Source organism: Thalia democratica, chromosome 6 (assembly GCF_965202585.1).
Source record: "Thalia democratica chromosome 6, ktThaDemo2.hap1.1, whole genome shotgun sequence".
Lineage (NCBI taxonomy): Eukaryota > Metazoa > Chordata > Thaliacea > Salpida > Salpidae > Thalia > Thalia democratica.
The window spans coordinates 6442417-6461267 of record NC_139170.1 but is presented as its reverse complement, the minus strand read 5'-3'; the positions used below and the strand labels follow the sequence as shown (position 1 = coordinate 6461267).

General features: G+C 26.6%; 1 protein-coding gene and 4 non-coding genes across 5 annotated transcripts; 4 read left to right on the top strand and 1 right to left on the bottom strand.

Annotated features, from left to right (window-relative positions):
- Positions 1 to 614: 614 nt before the first annotated feature.
- LOC145838192 (alpha-(1,3)-fucosyltransferase 4-like) lies at positions 615 to 16333 on the top strand. Its single transcript, XM_082945752.1, has 6 exons — positions 615 to 643; positions 1733 to 1846; positions 2267 to 2476; positions 2700 to 2898; positions 3106 to 3323; positions 16195 to 16333. Exons 1-6 carry the CDS (start codon positions 615 to 617, stop codon positions 16331 to 16333), a joined length of 909 nt encoding a protein of 302 aa, XP_082801878.1.
- Trnai-uau (transfer RNA isoleucine (anticodon UAU)) lies at positions 12329 to 12418 on the top strand. Its single transcript is given in 2 exon segments — positions 12329 to 12366; positions 12383 to 12418. It is a non-coding gene; the product is annotated as a tRNA-Ile (tRNA).
- Positions 12566 to 12638, top strand: Trnak-cuu (transfer RNA lysine (anticodon CUU)). Its single transcript has one exon. It is a non-coding gene; the product is annotated as a tRNA-Lys (tRNA).
- Trnag-gcc (transfer RNA glycine (anticodon GCC)) lies at positions 12916 to 12986 on the bottom strand. The gene has a single exon. It is a non-coding gene; the product is annotated as a tRNA-Gly (tRNA).
- Trnas-aga (transfer RNA serine (anticodon AGA)) lies at positions 15516 to 15597 on the top strand. The gene has a single exon. It is a non-coding gene; the product is annotated as a tRNA-Ser (tRNA).
- Positions 16334 to 18851: the final 2518 nt, after the last annotated feature.

Sequence of the window (18851 nt, the reverse complement as noted above, 5' to 3'; positions counted from 1 at the left end):
ATTAGCTTTATGATATTTTTATTTAGACTAGTTAGTAGTTATAGCTATATTACAAAAAATACATGTTGAATTACTGTATATAATAGTTTTAAACAAAATAAGATCTTAAAACTTAAATTCTTAATAAATAAAAATATTCTTAAATCTAATAATCAGTAGCAGTACTACTGTTAATAGTTTCTTGAAAGTTTTATAAAAGTTTTATTCCATTGTGTGATTTTTTAAGTTATTCTTTCTTTTAGTATATTCATACAAAATAAACTAGAAATCAAACTTAAAAACCACAAAAAGAGTTTATAAAAATAAATTATTTTTATTAATCTCAATAATAGCAGCTTTTAGATTGTGTTTATTGTATAGAAGCCATCCAGTGAAAATTTTTATTTTACTAGTAATCTCTACTTTGATGTAAGTTGAACCAATATTTAACTAGTAATTGTTTAACTACTTTTATAAAAATTATAGCCATTCAAACAACGCCAAGATATAAGAAAAACTTCTCAATTATTCGACAAATAATTTTTGTATAAAACTTCTATGAATGTTTGAATAGCGGTATAGTATTCTGCATGCTATTTTTTTTTTGTTCTTGTATAACTTTATACTTTTACAGGATGACGTTACTTTGGAAGGAGATGAGACTGTTAGTTGATGTTATATTTAATGCCTAAAAGTTTTATATGATCTTAAGGAAAATTTACAATAAAAAAAAACACTAATTTAACTTTAACCTAAACAGTTAAAATAACAAGTATAAACAAGTAAAAATTAACTTTGTCAGTACATTGTTAAGAAAACTTAAAACAAAAATGGTTTTGATTTGGTAATCTAAATATATTTTATTTAGTATTTTAAAAAAACAAATTATAATTTTTAGTGGCAGTGAAACGGATAATAAACCAAAAAAAATAATTTCAAACAAAAATTTACAGATAATACTTTACTGGTATCGACCTTGGGGGAGCCCCGTTCAAAAGAAATTGGGGTCAGAATGCGGTGGTTGCGTGGTAACAGACAACAGAAGAAGGGTTTGTTATTTTGATTATTATAGTTATTTGTTCTTAATTCAAAACGTTAAAAACTGTTAAAGAACAAAATTGATTAGTATTTCTAAAACTATATGAATTAAGCTTGGCGTGAAATAGTTTCATAATAATGGCAAAATAATGTCTACAAAGCCAAAAAGAGTAAGAAAAATGATTTAAATGTTTTCAGATTGAAGAAAAAGGCACCAAAGCTGTAATATTTCATTACCAAGAACTAAAAAAAAATGACTTACCCAAAACAAAAAGGTAAAATAAGCTTAAATTACGTAAAATAATAATCAGAGTTATAAAAAAATCAATTTAGAATTTATAAAGGAGTATTTTAATTTGACGTTTTATGAAAATCGTTTTGCTTATTACTTGTTTTTTTAACGCAATGAACAAAGCCCATTTACTACAAAACATGTTTGAAATGTTAGTTGTTTTTAGGTGCATATTAAGCTACAAACTTCGCAAAAATAGTTATGATATACTCTTAGAAATAAGTATTCATATGTTATAAAGTGGATCAAAGTTTTGCTACTGTAATGAAACAAACATACATGTTTGATATGTACCAGTGTATACAAATAGTTATGACACTAACAAAAATTTTACAAAACCACAAAAAGGCGCAAAAGCATTTAATAGTGGTTTTATATAAGTGGCAGATGGAAAAATGCTACCCTTTTATTTAAATAAAACAGGCGCACCAACCGGTATTACGCGTTTTATTCGATGGAGAGCCCGGCTTACGTGAAATCACAAAAAGGAAGTTTGAAGGATTATGACGAATATTTCAATTTGACCTTGACCATGAGGTTTGTAATTTTATTTTACCAACTGGCAGATCACAAGCGTTTTTCTAAATATAACGGGGTCGGCAAACTGCGGCCATCAAAGCAAAATATGTTGCACGCAAGGTACTTTCCAACTTTAAAATTTGACTTTTTTTAATCAAAATTAAAAACGTTTCATGGTTAAAGATTACATCTAAGCTCTTAATTTGATAGTTACTGACCACTAGTGCTCTACTGTTGATTATTTTAACCCAGTTGTTTGCTTCATTTCGATAAACTACAAACAAATTGAAAAAACTGCGACCCGCAGAAGACATTTTTGGCCTGAGATAGTTTTTGTGTGAAAATTGGCCAGCGACTTATAAAAAACTGCCGACCCCTGACCACCAAAAGGAAGAAAACAACTAAAACTAATCAGAACCCTCGTACTTGTTTTCACAGAAGGGACGGAGACGCGTTTTATCCTTACAGCAGTATGTACGAAATCGCCATGGAAGTGAAGGATAATAGCACGAGTCTAGAAGAATTGATGAAAAGTAAGAAACACTTGGTCACTTGGTTCGCAACTAACTGTGGACACACTGCAGGCGCTAAGAAGAGATTTAATCTCGTGCAAGAGCTGGTTGATATGGGACTGGATGTGGATCGTAGGTTTACACAAGAAAATTAATTTATTTTTATAGTTAAATTGCGAAATTAAATTTCTTAGAATAACTAGCATAAAATATCAAACTTGTTGTAGACTATTTAGTAGTTAAAACTAGATGCAAAGTTAAGTGAAATGAAAATAAAACTGTTATTAAAAAGTTTTACTAAAAGGTACAATAAGCCACAATATTAAGAAGTAAGTCGCTGAAAAATTAAAAATTTCAAGGGGCAACTGTTTTCCTGAGGCGCCTGTTGTGAGCAGTCGTCTACAATACGCGGGAAAGACAATGCTGGATTTCATATCAAAGCACAAATTCTACCTTGCATTTGAGAACGCTCACATGTGCAAGGACTACATCACTGAAAAGTTATACCGAAACAGCTTCTTATCAGGAGCTGTACCAATTATTCATGGTGCGAGTAAGGTACTTTTGTTTTTTCAAATTTTAACCAATAAAACCTTATATAGGTACAACTTTACTAACGTTTTTATATATTTTAAAAGAATACATTACAGCTCAAAATTCGTATATAATGCATAGCATCTTTTTATAAAACATATTTGAAACATAAATGAAAAATGTTAACTAAGCTCATCCTGAAGTTTAGCCTAAAATAATTAAAACATTCAGCAAGACTACGAGGCGGTGATTCCAAAGAAAAGCGCCATTTTCGTCGACGATTACGCCGACCTGGGACAATTGATCGACTACATCAAGTACCTGGATAAAAACGACACCGCCTACATGGGAGTACTTGACGTGGAGACTGGACGATCCGGAGAAATTTTACGGGTACAACATGGCAACGGGGGACTGCGAACTTTGCTTGAAGTTGAGCAAGTCGTCAAGTAAAAAGGGGTACGAATTTGCAAACGGAAAAAGGGAACTGCCGACGAGTAAAATTGTCAAGTCGCTGGATGAGGGGATTTACAATGAAGAAGACGAAGAATGTCTTCTGTAATCTTATTGAGAAAAAAATATTTAAATAACAGTTTCACTTTTATCCATGTATGAAGCGTACATAAAAGATACTTTTTGTCACTAAAAATATTTTGGTTTTAAATGAAATTTCTTTTTTTTTTTAATTATTATTGTCTTTGTATTAACGTTTTACTACTGAATTAAAAAAAAATCTTATGTTTTTTTTTGCAATGTTAACTTGTGTTTGCCAAAAACCTTCAAAAGTTTCATCTACTTATAACTTTCATATAAAAAGAGTTTATAACTGGGTATAACTAAGTATTAACACGAAAACATTGGATTGGATTTTTAAATGAATAACTAAGGTTAAAATAATTGCAGTGTGTGTTCTTCTTTTTACACTTTTTTTTACACTTATTTTCTAATTGATTCAGAGTAGATTAATTAAAATATTTTATTTTAATGCCGAGTAATGTGATAAATACTTTTTGGTAACATATCTACAATAACTTTTTCAGAATTTTATATATTATAAAACACATTCACAGTGTTACAGTATTTATCGTTAGTTTAAACTATCAGTTACACTTTTTAACTTTAAATAAAGTTAATTACTAACAAGAGGCAAGAAAACTTGTATTTACAGAAACCTAGACAAATTTTCTCAAAAACAAGTGGCCACAAACACAAGAAATAGATCATTCTTGTATTTGTATTTAATAAAATTGATGCTGTTAAAAATGACAAGTAAATAAGCAGATAAATTTAGTTAAAAAGCTCGAATAATTACAATTAAAGAAAATTTAAATCTGTTCCAATTGATTAGTAAACATCAGGGGCGTTTCTAGACTTTTTTCACAATTTTGTTTTATGTTCGTAATTTGCCTCTTAAGTACGCATTTCTTAGGTATGCACTGTCAGTTAAGTATGCAATATTTAGCCGAAAAACTCAGTGTTTAAATTGCTTTTTTCTGCTTAGAAAAAAAAAAACATATAAAAGTAATAGAAAAATATTATATTTTTATTTTTTATACTGTACTAAATTTAGATAAATTAAACAATCAGAGCTTTAAAAAAACACAATTAAGTGTTTTTAATATCAATTTAGATGTTTTTTTTTAATAAATCCGCAGAAAACAGCTCATTTTATTTTCTTTAATGAGTCATAATTTCCATCATTTTTTTCTTAATGATGGACATGCTTGATTCTATACTTCTTAAAACAATACATTTAGCTATTTTTTTTTTTTTTTTTTTTTAAAGTATAGCCATTATAAACGAGTTAATATAAGTCTAGATGTTTTACAATTTCTTTTAGACTTTAGAGTTTAGTTCGTCGAGACTGGAAGCTTGACATTGTTATTTAAATAAGCTATAGAACCAACAACCGCTAGTTTTACGTCATACTTAAATTCTGGAAACTATGTTGTAGTTAAGAAAAGTTTAAGAAAAAAAATTGAAGCACTACCATTTGAATTTGGTTATACAGATTTTAAAATATGTATATGTTTTGCATTAATTTACAAAGAGGCAAAAATTTCCGAAATGATCAAATCTCTTCAATGATAGGAATCAAACTAAAGATGATGAAACAAAATACTCATGGAGAACAAGTTTTTCATCAAATCTAACAAGTTAGTATAACTTTTTGTTGCTTTTATTATATATTTACTTATTTTTTATCTTTGTCTAAAGGGATAATAATAAAATTTAGCTTTCTGAACTGTTAGTTAGAGCCTTGAGAAAGTTAAATGTTTTTGTGGGCTTAAGATTTAGAGATCTTAATGATAATTTTGCCTTTAAAAACTCTGAATTAAAAAACTCAGTGGTTGACACATATCCAAAAAATCTAAGCTGTTAAAAACTTTTCAATAGATTTTCTGCTTATATGTTTTGAAATAATTATAACTATACCTATTAATTAGTTAAATTTAGACAAAAATAAAGTCTATTTTTACAATTTTAATTTTAAGTTTAACTTTTCAAAGTATTTTTTAACTTTTATTCAACATTGAATTAAAGTTAGCTCAAAATATTAAATAAAAGCAAATAATGTGCAGCTTTATGACCAAAAGGTCTTTCTCCCCACCAATCTATAAACCTTAGTCGTTTTTCTTTCTTACTGTATATAAATATGATAAACTTTCAATTAGCCAGAATTTCAATGAAAAAATCTATTTGTTTATAATTTTTGGTACGCACAAATACTACAGCTTAAGTTAATTAAAAATCTAGCTGTAACAAAAGTTTATGCTTGTTTAGTAACATAAATAATAAGTATTATTCCAAGCTTACATTTCTTGTACTTAAACATTTACCACAGTAAATGTATTCAGGGTAAGAATGTTACATCATTTGTAAGTTTACCTTTCCTTGTAATACTTAACATTTATTTATAGCTAAAAATAATTCAACATATTTCTCTCTGTAAAAAAACTTTGGTGATATCATTTTGAGAAGTACAAAAATTTCTCTAAATAGGTGGGCAAGATTGAATTTTTCTACTTGTTAGGATAGATTGATCAGAATAAATTTTTTGGCTTTAAATAGTCTTTGCAGGTTGCATAATTATGAAAAAATAGTGTAAGTGTTATCAAAGAAGTTTTTAAAAGCAAAACAGCTATGAAATTTATTTATTAACTTTACTATAAACTAATAACACAATTAAGAGCATTAATAAAAAAAAACATTCTCTCCTAAACTACAAGTCAGTTTTTATAGAATAATTTTTATTTTAGTTTTTGAGGTAAATATGTTTTTGTAAAATGATACCAATACAAACGTATAGATCTCAAATTTTAGGGTCAATTAATTATAAATCTATCTTCTTCTTCACTTTATGAGCTAAAGACCTCAAACTTCCTGGAATTTTTTTCAATGATTTAAAATACTTAAAAAATTGGGTTTTTTGATATATCAAAAACATTAATTTTAGATAAAAAAAAGGTAGATTTTTAGTATTTTTTTCACTCAAAGTTGAAAAATTTCAATCTCTTAAGATATTAATAATATGAATTCTGTGAAAACTTGAGAAAGATTACTTGAAAAAAAGAAGATAGATGTTTAGTGAAATAGTCTTTTTTTGCACTTTTTATTTGCCCTTCCATAAAGAACCTACTGAAGTCCCTTACTTTGGTTGCTTATATCTCAAAAGTTACTCACTTCCAGTTTTGTGTAAGCGGTTGAAATTTTTCTGACAGCTCAGATAAAAACTACAAAATAAGATCAGCTTGTAAAAGACAAGGTTGACTTCTCCCTGGCCTTAAATTAAAACATTTATTGTAAGTCAGTGTTTTTGTTGCTGGGTCAGATCTATTTTTTGCTAGTTTTAAAGCAACACCTGCTGAATTTTGAACCTGCCAAGCAAAGCAGCTGTAGAAGTCTAAAAAAACATTTAGTTTATGGTCTGATAGATTATAGAGAACATTGTGTCAAAAATGTATAATTAATAATCTTGCATTAGCTCAAGTCAAAGTAAAATAAAAAATAACTTGATAATAACAATACATAACTAATATCAAAAGTAATCTAAATTATTAACAGTAATTTGAGTTTAAAGTAAAACATCTTACTTTATGATAAGATCTATTATTTTGTTAAACACTTGTTAAGGCCATGGGGGTAAGAAACTTGATATGCAAGTTAATCTTATTTTTAAGATATTTATTAAAGCTAGCACTGATTCTCCATACTTTTTAAAATTCAAGCAATTTTTTGAGATATAAGGGTACAAAGTAGGAATATACATAATTACATTATACAAATCAATACATAATTATAGAAAAATTAAACTAGGAAGGCAAAAATAAAGACTGCTTTTTAAAAAGTTTATCATCTGTAGTTTTCAAGCAATTGTACTCAATTAAACTTTTTTAGTCTAATTTCACTTAAAAACTAAATATTAGTCTAAAGATATTTTTAGTATTGAGTAGATTAATTTAAAAAAAAAGCAATAAATTTATTATTTTTTACACTTAGTCACCAAGCACACTTTTATTGAATATTTACAATTACAATACAGTTTTTTTAATGATGCAATACTTCATAACATTTAGGGTCAGTTTTTCAACAAATAAATGAATAGGTAGATTTTTAGTTAGTTTTAAAAAAATCTGAGAAAATTAACAACTGAAATTTCATTTTCAAACCCTAGCATATGAAACTTTTAGCTAAGCTTATTTTACCTAAAAATACAATTAAATACTTTTGTTCTGATTTTTTTAAAGCTTACAAATGAGTGCCAATGTTTATAAAAAAAAGTTTTTTTTTGCCTTCATTCAAAGTACTACCTCGAATTTATATTTTATTCATAGTGATATTTTTATTATTAAGACCTTAATATGGTAAGATATTTCTTTTAAAAATTTCTATAGTGTCAAGTTTTTTACCAAGCTAGGCGTTGCATTTTATTAATTTAAAAAAACCAAGGTAAATTTTGAGATACAATCGATCATAGCTTTTCACTTAAGTTCTTTTTGAAAGGAGCAAGCTAAAAATTTGAAAAAAAAGACTATTTAATTGAAATCATATTATATACATGTTTAAGCAACTGCTTTAATTTTTTTTAGTCTAATTTTTTTGACATACAAACAGTAGTGATTTTGGATTTTTGTTTATCCTTATTTAAAATATTAAATACAAATCTCTATAATTACAAAAACATTTACTATAACATAATAAACGTTACATTTCAATTTTTAATAAAAAAAAAAATCCAAAAACTTAAGGTCTTAGCACAAAACACTTTAAGAGTATAGACTTTTTTTTTGAAGTTAAGGTCGGGCCATAGAGGTGGTCCAACATTTTTTTACTAAATTGGTTCTTGTATCAAAGCTTAAAGTATTAACTATAAGTCAGTTTTTAAACAACACAAGAATTTTAAGATGTATATCTATATATAGATGTATTTGTAAAAAAAAATTTCTATAGAACATATGGACGGTAATTTTTTTATTGTCAATTTTCTTGGAAATAAAAAAATCACTAAAAGTATATTTTTCCTTCATTTTTCGAGCTAGAGACCTCAAATTTTAAGGAAACGTTCCTTTTATAGTTAAAAATACTTTGAATTATGTGATTTGAAAAAATAAAGAATGATTGTTTTTGATAAAATATATAAAAATATATGTGATGTTTTATATATACTTTTTTTTTTCAAAAATAAAAAAGTTCCTGCATTGAATCAATTTAGATTTTAGTAATAAAACTTCTGTGAAAATTTGAAGAAAATTGGTTTAAAAATGCAGGAGAAGATAGATTAATTGTGAAATAGTCTTTTTTACGATTTTTGTTTTTGCCACCCACTAGAAACCTATTGAGCACATTGACTTTGATCACTCATATCTCAAAAGTTACTATGATTTTTTTCAAGCCGTTAAAGGTAAAAAAATCTGATAGCTCAAATAAATTTCTGAAAAGTAAGATCAACTAGTAAAAAAAAAAGATTGACCCATCTATGCTCTTAATGTTAAAATTAGTCTTTTTTAATTCTCTCATTAGTTTCTATAGGAATAAATTTACAAAACTGACTATTTCTCAAAAATTTGTAAAACTTTAACAATATTGTTAGAGTGCATTTAAGTATTTCGTTAATCTTTTGACAAGGTCAGTTTTTTTTATCACCAAAGCTGACCACAGATAAAATAGCTAGTTAGCATTTAGTTATTAAAAGAATTTATTTAAAAATATTACACTTGTTATTTTAAGTTTTTAATAATTAATTCAATATTAATTCTAAAATTAAAAATTTTGGTCTCCAAGCGACAGGGGTAAGGCCAAAAATCAGGTTACATTTTAAACAATAAATTCATTGATTTTATGCTTTTAAAGAGCATTTTATGTTTTTATAATTCAATTTTTCAAATGTACTTGGCTCACAGACAACTTTTTAGGTGAATAAGTCACGTTGACTAATAAGTTGCCCACCTCCACCCTATGAACTTCATTATCGCTTGATTTTTTAAACTAAACGTTATTAAGAAAAGTTTGCTTACAGTTGTCATTATTACATTAAATCAGGATTTCCAAAAGTGGGCGGTACCACCCCCTGGGGGCAATTCTAGTAAGTTGGGGGGCAATAAGGCAATAATTGGTAAAGGGGCAAAAGGGGGGGGGGGCAGTTTCAAAATTTTGGGCGATCTCAAAGTTTTAAAACTCATACTAGATATTTTTGAGTTGCAAATGAAGAGCAAAAAAAAAAGGTCTTAAGGGTTTTAAATGGTAGTCTTGTTGGAGGGGGCAATAGCCTTTTTATTTCTTCAAAGGGGGCAGTTTGAAAAAAAATTGGGAAAACCTGCATTAAATTGAATAGGATTGATTTTTTGCTCCCAACCAGAGTTATCATACATGAAAGCTTCTTGTAGTTTAAGAGTTTTAAAACAATGCTTTTTTTACACTTACATCATTATGCTACATGCATTTGCCAATCAAATTATTAAAAAATACACACTGTTTTTATAAACTTATATAGTGTAAACATTTTATTTTATTTTAGATAAGTTTAGAAGCATGAAAGTTGAAAGTTTTCACAGCTAAAAAACTAGGCTAGTTTGATTTTGCAAAAAGTTCTTTTGTAAATTACTTGAAGCACTACTAAAATGGACAAACATTAAAATTGTATTAACATTTAAAACATATTACATTAATTAATGCAAAAAAGGCCATATCGGGATTAGAGAAGTATTTTTTACAGTTTGATATTGTTTTGCATTTTCTATTAAGCTTACTAGAAGCTTTTTATGAGTTTGATTCCAAATAAACTTGATTTGATCTAAGAGTATTCAGTAAATTTTCAACACCAAAAAGATCTTTTAAAGCCATAGGGGTTAAAAGCAAAGATGTAATGTAGTTGTACAAATTTAGTTTTTGTTTTGATCAATCTAGTAGATTTTGTTATATTTTACTATCAAGTGTCGGCATGTCTGAGTTATCATAAGCACATTGTATTAAATATTTTAAATTAAATTCTAATGCTGATAAAGTTAGTTAATTTAGTAATTAAATGTAAATTTAGTTCTCAAATTTACCCAGTTTCTGACTAGTTTCTCTTACATATTTAAATTTTATCATAGTTATCAGTTTATTCCAGTTTATAAAATTGATAATAAATTAGAAGATTAAATTTTTGAAAATTGAAAAAAAATTGCAAAAAACAAAAAAAAGTTCTATCTCCTTTTACAGTTGTTAAAGCAGACTATTTTTAACATTATGAATTTTCTCAGCTAACTTTAAAAAAAAAATTACAGTTTTATTTTAAAAAATATTTTTAAATACTTTCATTCACAAAAATAAGAAAGATTATAATGTAATATTTAAAACTACTTCAGAAAAATTTTATAATCTTGAGTTAACTAGCCTAAAGAATCTTGGTATTCTTGGTAGTACTAAAATTTTGTGTTTTTCTTGAGAGTCTTTTATAGATCTAAGTTTTAAACTAAAGATTATTTGTATAAAAAACCAAATAAGCTAATTTTATTTGCTTTAAAAAAGCTTAAGTGGTGTGTAAACCAGCTACTTGAGTTTTCTGTTTAAACAACAATTTTATCTTTATACCATTTCTTAATATTTATAGCTACAATATATACATATATATATACATTAACATATACTGTAGTTTTTTACATCGATTCAGCATTATTTATTTTAAGGTTCATTTCGCTATAACCAACTTTATTAGGCAATGAGCCAAGTATTTTGTGGATGTTAATAATTAAATAATCTAGGGTTGCAAATAATCTGGAATCCTAGAAAAACTTGGAATTTTGAGCAAAAATCAATAAAAAAATTTGTTATTTTAGACTATTTTTACAACTAAAGTGTTAGAGCTTCGATTAAACATATAAAATCTGTCCTATATATAGAAGTTTTTATTTTTTATATTTTCTTATCAAGAAACACATTTAAGATAGTTTTAATAAATCTTTTCTATGGTGTTATACTATTTAAGACTATTTTTATCTTAAATTTATTTTTATGCATAAAATGGGCAAAAAGCTTGTTCTTTAAAAAACTTTCAAGAAATTCAGAAAACCTGAAAAAGAATTTTCAAATTTTTTTCTGGCAACCCTGATAGTATCTTTAAAATCCTTTTGTTATCAGTATAAAAATAACTGATATTTTATTTATGTAAAAAAGTTAAATTAAGCTTAAACTATAAGTTATACGGTAAAAAGGTATTTAATTAAATAAATTGATTTTACACTTTTTTTTCTGTGTTCTAGAAACAACTAGTTAAAATGTATTTTTATAATGTTAAATTTATGACTGCATTTGAAAAACAATTTATTTGAAATGTTAAGGTAAAATTAAACTAAAAAATATACTACTATAACATTTAAAATGTATTTGAATTAAATAAGGAAGTTGTAGAAAATGAAAAATTTTCTTGGTCTAAGTTTAAAGCTTAAATTAAACTAAATTTATTATCAAACGTTACTGTTTAAATGTTTGAATGTACTAAAACTGTAAAACTAAATTTAAAAACTATAAATACTTATATTAAGAAAAATGTAATAAAATGTTTAATAATAAAATATATTTTAAATTACCAAAAAACCCAACATTTTATTAATTTAACAACACAATTTTTAATTTAGTTTTTAAAAGTTTCTAACATTAAAAAAAAACATTTTATTTTATCAATTGAACTCAAGCTTAAACTTTCATTCTACACAAATTTCCTATAATTACGTAAAAATAATATTTTACATTTTGAGTTATATTCTCTTTAGTTATTCTGATAAGTTTTAGGCGAAAGTAATTTAACTAGATTGTTTTTCGATATGCAGTAGATTTAAAATGTTTAATTTAAGTTTTACATTAGTAAAAACTAATTTAAACTATAGGTAGAAAAATTTGAGCTTATGAATTGAACTATATTACTGCGCTTAAAAAGTTTGACATTTATATTCTCTACTTTGCCTTCCCAAGCGTAGCTCCCGTGGCGCAATCGGTTAGCGCGCCGTACTTATAAGATAGTATCGGAGAAATGCGGAGGTTGTGAGTTCGAGCCTCACCGGGAGCACCTTTTTTCATTTATTTCACGCTTTGGGTGCGAGAGGTCCCGGGTTCAAATCCCGGACGAGCCCTTTTTGAACGTCAATTAAATGGTCATTACGTCATAGTATCGTCACAAAGGCTTTATAAAATGCATAAAGTTAATTGACAGTGTGCCCGGCTAGCTCAGTCGGTAGAGCGTTGGACTCTTAATCCAACGGTCGTGGGTTCGAGCCCCACGTTGGGCGCACCCCCTTTACCGTTTGGTTACAACCCTAGAAATTATTTTTATTTGTATAGTGTTATTAAGGCCAAAAACAGTACCTTTATTATAACTTTATAAAAAGCTGGTTGTTTTTAATAACTGGGCGAAGAATAAAAAAACTAGATAAAGACTTATTTGTTGTAGTCATAGAAAGCTTTGTAAAGAATATAGTTATTCGAATTAATTTCTAGCATCATACAAGCTAAAAAATCTTATTGCTTAATAATTTTTATTTCAAGTCAAAATATTTTGGTCAAAAGTGCATTGTCCGGGAATCGAACCCGGGCCTCCCGCGTGGCAGGCGAGAATTCTACCACTGAACCAACAATGCTTGTGGAAATGCGGGCATTGTAGCGTTTATAAACTTATATTGCTACTTAGTGATGGTGTCTGTTAACGAAATGCTGCTAAAAGTAGTAATATGTAGTAAAATAAACTTGTTTTGTTTACTTTTAATCCGTAAAAGCAAACTGCATTGTATTTTTTCATTATTCATAAATATTCATAAATAAGAGCATTTTAGCTGAGATTATACTTATAAAATAATTAGCAAATATTTATGTTAATTAAAATTAAAGTTTTTTTCTTTCTTAACTATAATAATTACTAGTTATACTTATTACTAGTAAACATTTAATGTTTTTAGTTATAAATAATAATATAAGTTTGTTTTAATCAAGTAAAAACTTATGTAGTACTATTTTTCTATTAAAAAATGTACATAAATTTTAATTATAATTTCAAATTTTTTTGCTCTAAATGGAAATAAAAATTCTGTTTTATTTTTTTTAAACTGAATGCAAGTTAAATAAAAGTTTATTTTAAATGTAGTCATACTAATTTGCTAAATCATTATATTATATTCGTTTTGCTTATAAATGATGTTAAAATTAAAACATATTAGCTTTGCTGAATATAGCTGAAATAATTCTACTATTTAAATATTTTTTGTCTTTTTTTATAAGCTGACAAAGCTATATTTTCCTAGATTTAACATATAAAACTTTTAATTATAAGTTGTCAGTAATTTATTTTATGTTCGTTAATTTGAGCTGTAGTTTTTAATATAATCATCATTTAAATTTTGGAGTGTATATTGTATAATTATAGGGTTTTCAAAAAACCTAAAGTCCTGGAATTTGACAATCTAGGCTAAAAAACCTAGATTTTGATATATTTTGGAAAAACCTGAAATTTTGAACATAAATCACTTAAAACCTGGATATTTAAACATTTTTTACATGTTAGGTAGTAAAATTTCGATTTGACACAAATAATCTATTTATAGTTTTTTTTTTGTCATCATCAAAAAATTTTTTTATTTTAAAACATATTTAAAGAAGCTTTAAGATATCTTATCAATGTATACTATCAAAATCCACCCGCGTTCATAATCCACCTAATTTTTTTTATTTTTTTCTTTATTTATTAATTTGTTTTGTATACTTTTTGATTTTTATTTAGTTATTTTTCAGTATCACTGTTACCCCTAACCCTTACCCTTGATCTGTAAGCGGTTCTCGAATTTGACTGGGTGGATTTTTATCGGGTGGATTTTGATTGATTGGATTTTGATCGCGGGTGGATTTCGAACATGTCTTCTTATCAATTACTAATTAACACAGTTTTTTACCTTATACTTAATTTTTAACTAAAAATAGACCCTAAAAAGTGTAATTTTAAAAAGTGCCTAGAAATTTTGAAAACCTGGAGAAACTTTGCCAAAAAAATTTAGCAACCCTGTAGTTATTATCTCTCAACTGTAATTAAAGCTCTATTTTGTATATACCAGGGACGTAGCTAGCTCAAAATAGTTACGAATCTGCAAAAATCAAAACATCTGAAATAACGCGTGATAACTTCCTAGCGGGAACACCAACACAGCAATTTAAACTACCTCTAATGTTATTGAATTTAATATGAAAATATGCAGTAGTGTTAATACTTCAAGAATGGAATGTTTAAGTATGGGAGATAATTGTATACAAGGAAATTTATTTTGCTCCACCCCCCCATATGACTTTTATTTTGCTTTATATGTTGCCACTTGTGTAAACCCATAAAACTTTCATTGAAAATAAGTATAAGAAAATCACAATTTATATTGTTTTCAAAATGAAACATTTAACGTAGTTAATAGCAACAACATTAAATTATGCAAATTTTCGTAACATAAAATTGTTTGATTTTCAAAAGCTACAGCTTCGATTAGAATCAATTTTGTAATGCAGCTTTTTGACAAACTAAATCTTTAACGCGCTAAATGTATATAATTTGTATCTATTTAATTCGTTTAATTTTTACAACACAAAAGATGCTAAAGAGTACATATATGTCAAAATTATCTCTCAGGAGTGCATAACTAAGTATAAATGAATACTAAAAGCTAAGAAAGCAAAGTCTTTTTAAGCTGAAATAAAAGCAAGTCTTTTCGCTCATCGGTATAACGTTTCTGCGTAAATATATTTTAATTTTATAAATTCAAAAACAAAAGAAATTTACTTTGGCTGGCCTATAATTCTATTTATAAAAAGATTAGCAATTGTATATGCTAACTAAACGACAACAGTAATCATTCTGAATACAATTTGAATAAAATATTAAAGAACAGCAATCAAAATAAAAGCAATACTTTTATATTATATAAAGGTTAAACTTGTTTTATATATATAAAAGTTACTGATGGATTTGGTCAACAATATTTTTTTGATAAAATTATTTTATTTTTAAAACTATAAATGCAGTTTTAGTTTGCCCAAAATTCATGTAAACTATTTTCTTGAGTGTAATTACAAAAATTGTTTGTAAATTTCTTTCAACCAGTAGCAATATAAATTCTTAATTATGGTATCGTTTGTAAGTCGTTGTGGCCGAGTGGTTAAGGCGATTGATTAGAAATCAATTGGGCTCTGCCCGCGCAGGTTCGAATGCTGCCGACGACGCTTTTTATATTGTTTATCGTTTAACTTTATCTTGTATTCACTATAATCAAAGTAGAAAAAAACACAATTCCAATAATAGCAACACAAGCTTAATTTAATTAAAATATTAGCAAACAGATATTCGGAATACATGGTGCTTGCCACCCAGACCAATTCAGACTTTTCAGAACTTCCCACCATCTAATGTTCGCCTGTTTGAAAAAAAAAACTAAACATGTTCCAAACTCCCCTCAATAACAATAGTATCAATTTTTAAAGGAAATCGTTGCAGAAAGTTATTGTTGCTTTACCACCAGAAAAAAAAAACAGTATATTTGTTGTGTAATAATTATACTCAAAAGAAAATTTAAACTTAAAGTAACCCTTTTGAATTGAGTTTTTTAAACATATATAAATTATTTATTGATAAATGTTTTTTGCTAATTTAAAAGTAAGAGTTAGAAACTACGATAAAGCTCAATTAACTTTTTGATTAGTATATTTTTTTTATCTAACTCACAACTACATTAGGATTAAGATAGTTTCAAACAAATTACTTATATTTATGAAGTTTTATAAAAAAGTTAATAGAAAACTAAACATTACGATATTGTTCAGATTCATTCCGCCAGTAATTCCCGAATCGCTAGCTAAGCCAAACAGCCAATCAGGCAAGCGTTTTGATCAGTCACGTGAAAAGTTTATTGACCAATCAAATCTCGACAAGCCGTCTTTCTTCAAACCTGCCTTCGTATAACGGACCCAACGGAACTTTCGGAAAAAGAAACTAGTTTAAGATCCGTCGAGAAACTGTGTTAGTCTTTTTTTTATACTAATGTTTACTTTTTATTTACTTTTAAATAAATAGATATCTTTGTTTTATTTTGTTTTAGTCGTTGTGCTGTAATTTAGTCAATAATAATAATAAATAATTTCATTAAGTTTTGTAGTATTAATATAAAAAACTTTTCTTAATTTTTCAATGTAGTAGTATATTTTTGTAAAAATTTAGTTTACAATTATACTAAATCTTAAACCTAGTATTTTTTGGAATTCATTTAAAAGCAGGATTATACCAAGTTATTTATAAAATTTTATTTTTTTGAAAGTATTTAAAATCAAAATTTTTTTTATAAAGTTTTTTAGTAGTTCAAGTTAAAATTGTATTAAAAAATTGTTCACATAAAATTTCTTAAATTTTAACGCAGTTAAATCTATAGTTAGTTTGTGTTAATTATTAGCAGTTATAGTTTATACAAATTTCTCTAAAATCATAAATATTAACTCGATTTTAAAGTTAGCGATTAGAAAAATATAGTTTTTATGAAAACTAGCTCGATTGTAAAATAGCCACATATTTCGATTTATACTAACATTTTTAATATTAGACATATAAAACGTTCCATGTGTTAGCATGCTTTAAAATGGTCTTAAAAGTTATCAAAATACAAAATATTAATCACTTTATTACAGATTTAGTTTAATATTTAGAGGTTTAAATAATGAGAAACTAAGAGAAAAAGTTACAAGTTACAAGCTACCACAGTAAAAGAGGGGACACGTTTCAATCCACCCGCGTTCGAAATCCACCAAGTCAAATTCGAGAATTGCTTACCGATCGAGGGTAAGGTTTAGGAGTAACAGTGATAGTGAAAAATAAATAAATAATATATAAAAAAATGCATAAAATATATAAAAGAAATAGATAAAGAAAATATAAAAATAAATCGGGTGGATTTTGATAGTATACCGTAAAAGAGTATGGGATTGTAAAATTGCAATTTATAAAAGTAAAAACTTTAAATTCTATTTACTTGAAAAACATTAATTTAGATTATATATGAATTAGAGTGCTCGATACCGAGTGGTCTAAGGTGCCAGACTCAAGCGTTATGCTTCATCGCCCTGCGATTGTGAGTGTTCTTGTCTACAATTGTGGGCGTGTGTTCGAATCCCACTTCTGACACTTTTTATTACAAATTTTAAGAAATATCTTGAATATTAAATTTCAAAACCAGTGTAACTCCTACTATCATTTTCATTCGGAAACTAAATTAACGAACCATTATCTTACATTGGCGACAGTGAAACTTTTGTGCAGTGAGCGATACGAAGATTGTAAATTGAAATTTCAAACGTTAAGAATCAGTTGCTTGAAAATGACTGGAAACGCTGATGTTAAAAATTTGTGGCAAATGCAGAAAACCGACAAAATATTAATAATTCCCATTTGTTTGTTGATTGATAAATGTGTGAATGTTTTTATTTTCATGTGCTTAAATATGTTTTTGTGGTAGTATTGCCTACACTGTTTTTTTAAAGTTAAGTTAAACTAAAAATAAACTCTGAGTCATCTGAAAATGAATGCTATGTTGACTAAAATGGCTTTTTACAGGAGTAATGGGACAGCATGACGCGGAGATGGCGGGAAAACACGTCGTTCGTGAAGCAAGTCTCCCTCTTTCTCGTTGACGAGGCTCGTTTGCTGAATGATAAAACCAGGGGCGTTACTATTAAGGTTAAAAAATTTATAAATAGTATTTAGAATCGTTAAATACATTCCAATTCATAAAATTTCTCTTTATTTTAAGAAAGTATTAAAATTTGACAGTAACAAGTAAAATTAAGACTATGAAGACCTCAACATGATAAAAAATTAGCAAAAGTTATAATTTGTTTACTTTTTTTTTTGGAAGTAATAAATCGATTAAAACAATTAGTACTTTTAGAATGAAGTAATCAAATTGAATTTTATTAATTTGTATTTTGAATATTTTTTTACTAAAAACACATTTGTTTCATTTTATAACGGCTAAATAAATCATCAATATAAATTAAACATAATTTACCATTTGCTAATTGAAGTTAAGTTTTCTGTAGTTTTAAATTAGTAATGTAACCATATTGTGGTTTTAGTTTGTTGCAGTTAGCGCCACAATACCAATAAACTTATCAATTAAAATCTAGTTGATCATTTAAGCAGTGCTCAGTAGTATTAAGACAGTTAGGACAGTGTTTAAAAAATTTAAATTGAGATTTGTTTCAGTTAGCGCCACAATACCCAACACACAATATATTGCAGAGTGACTCCGAAGTATACAGAATCCCGCTGTCAAGTTTAAGTATGTATTAATTTAACAATAAATAGAAAATAATTAAGTTTTGAATTACTAGCTAATAAGTTTCAGTTTTGGCATAAAATGAATTTGTAAGAATATTAAATATGAAAATAAATATTGAAAAACCTAAACATAATTAAAACTGATTTAAAGTAT

Coding starts and splice junctions, on each gene's coding strand:
- LOC145838192 (XM_082945752.1), top strand. CDS start 615: ATGACGTTACTTTGGAAGGAGATGAGACT. Junction 2,477..2,699: donor GGACTGGATGTGGATCGTAG/GTTTACACAAGA, acceptor AAAAATTTCAAG/GGGCAACTGTTTTCCTGAGG. Junction 3,324..16,194: donor GAAGTTGAGCAAGTCGTCAA/GTAAAAAGGGGT, acceptor GATATTGTTCAG/ATTCATTCCGCCAGTAATTC.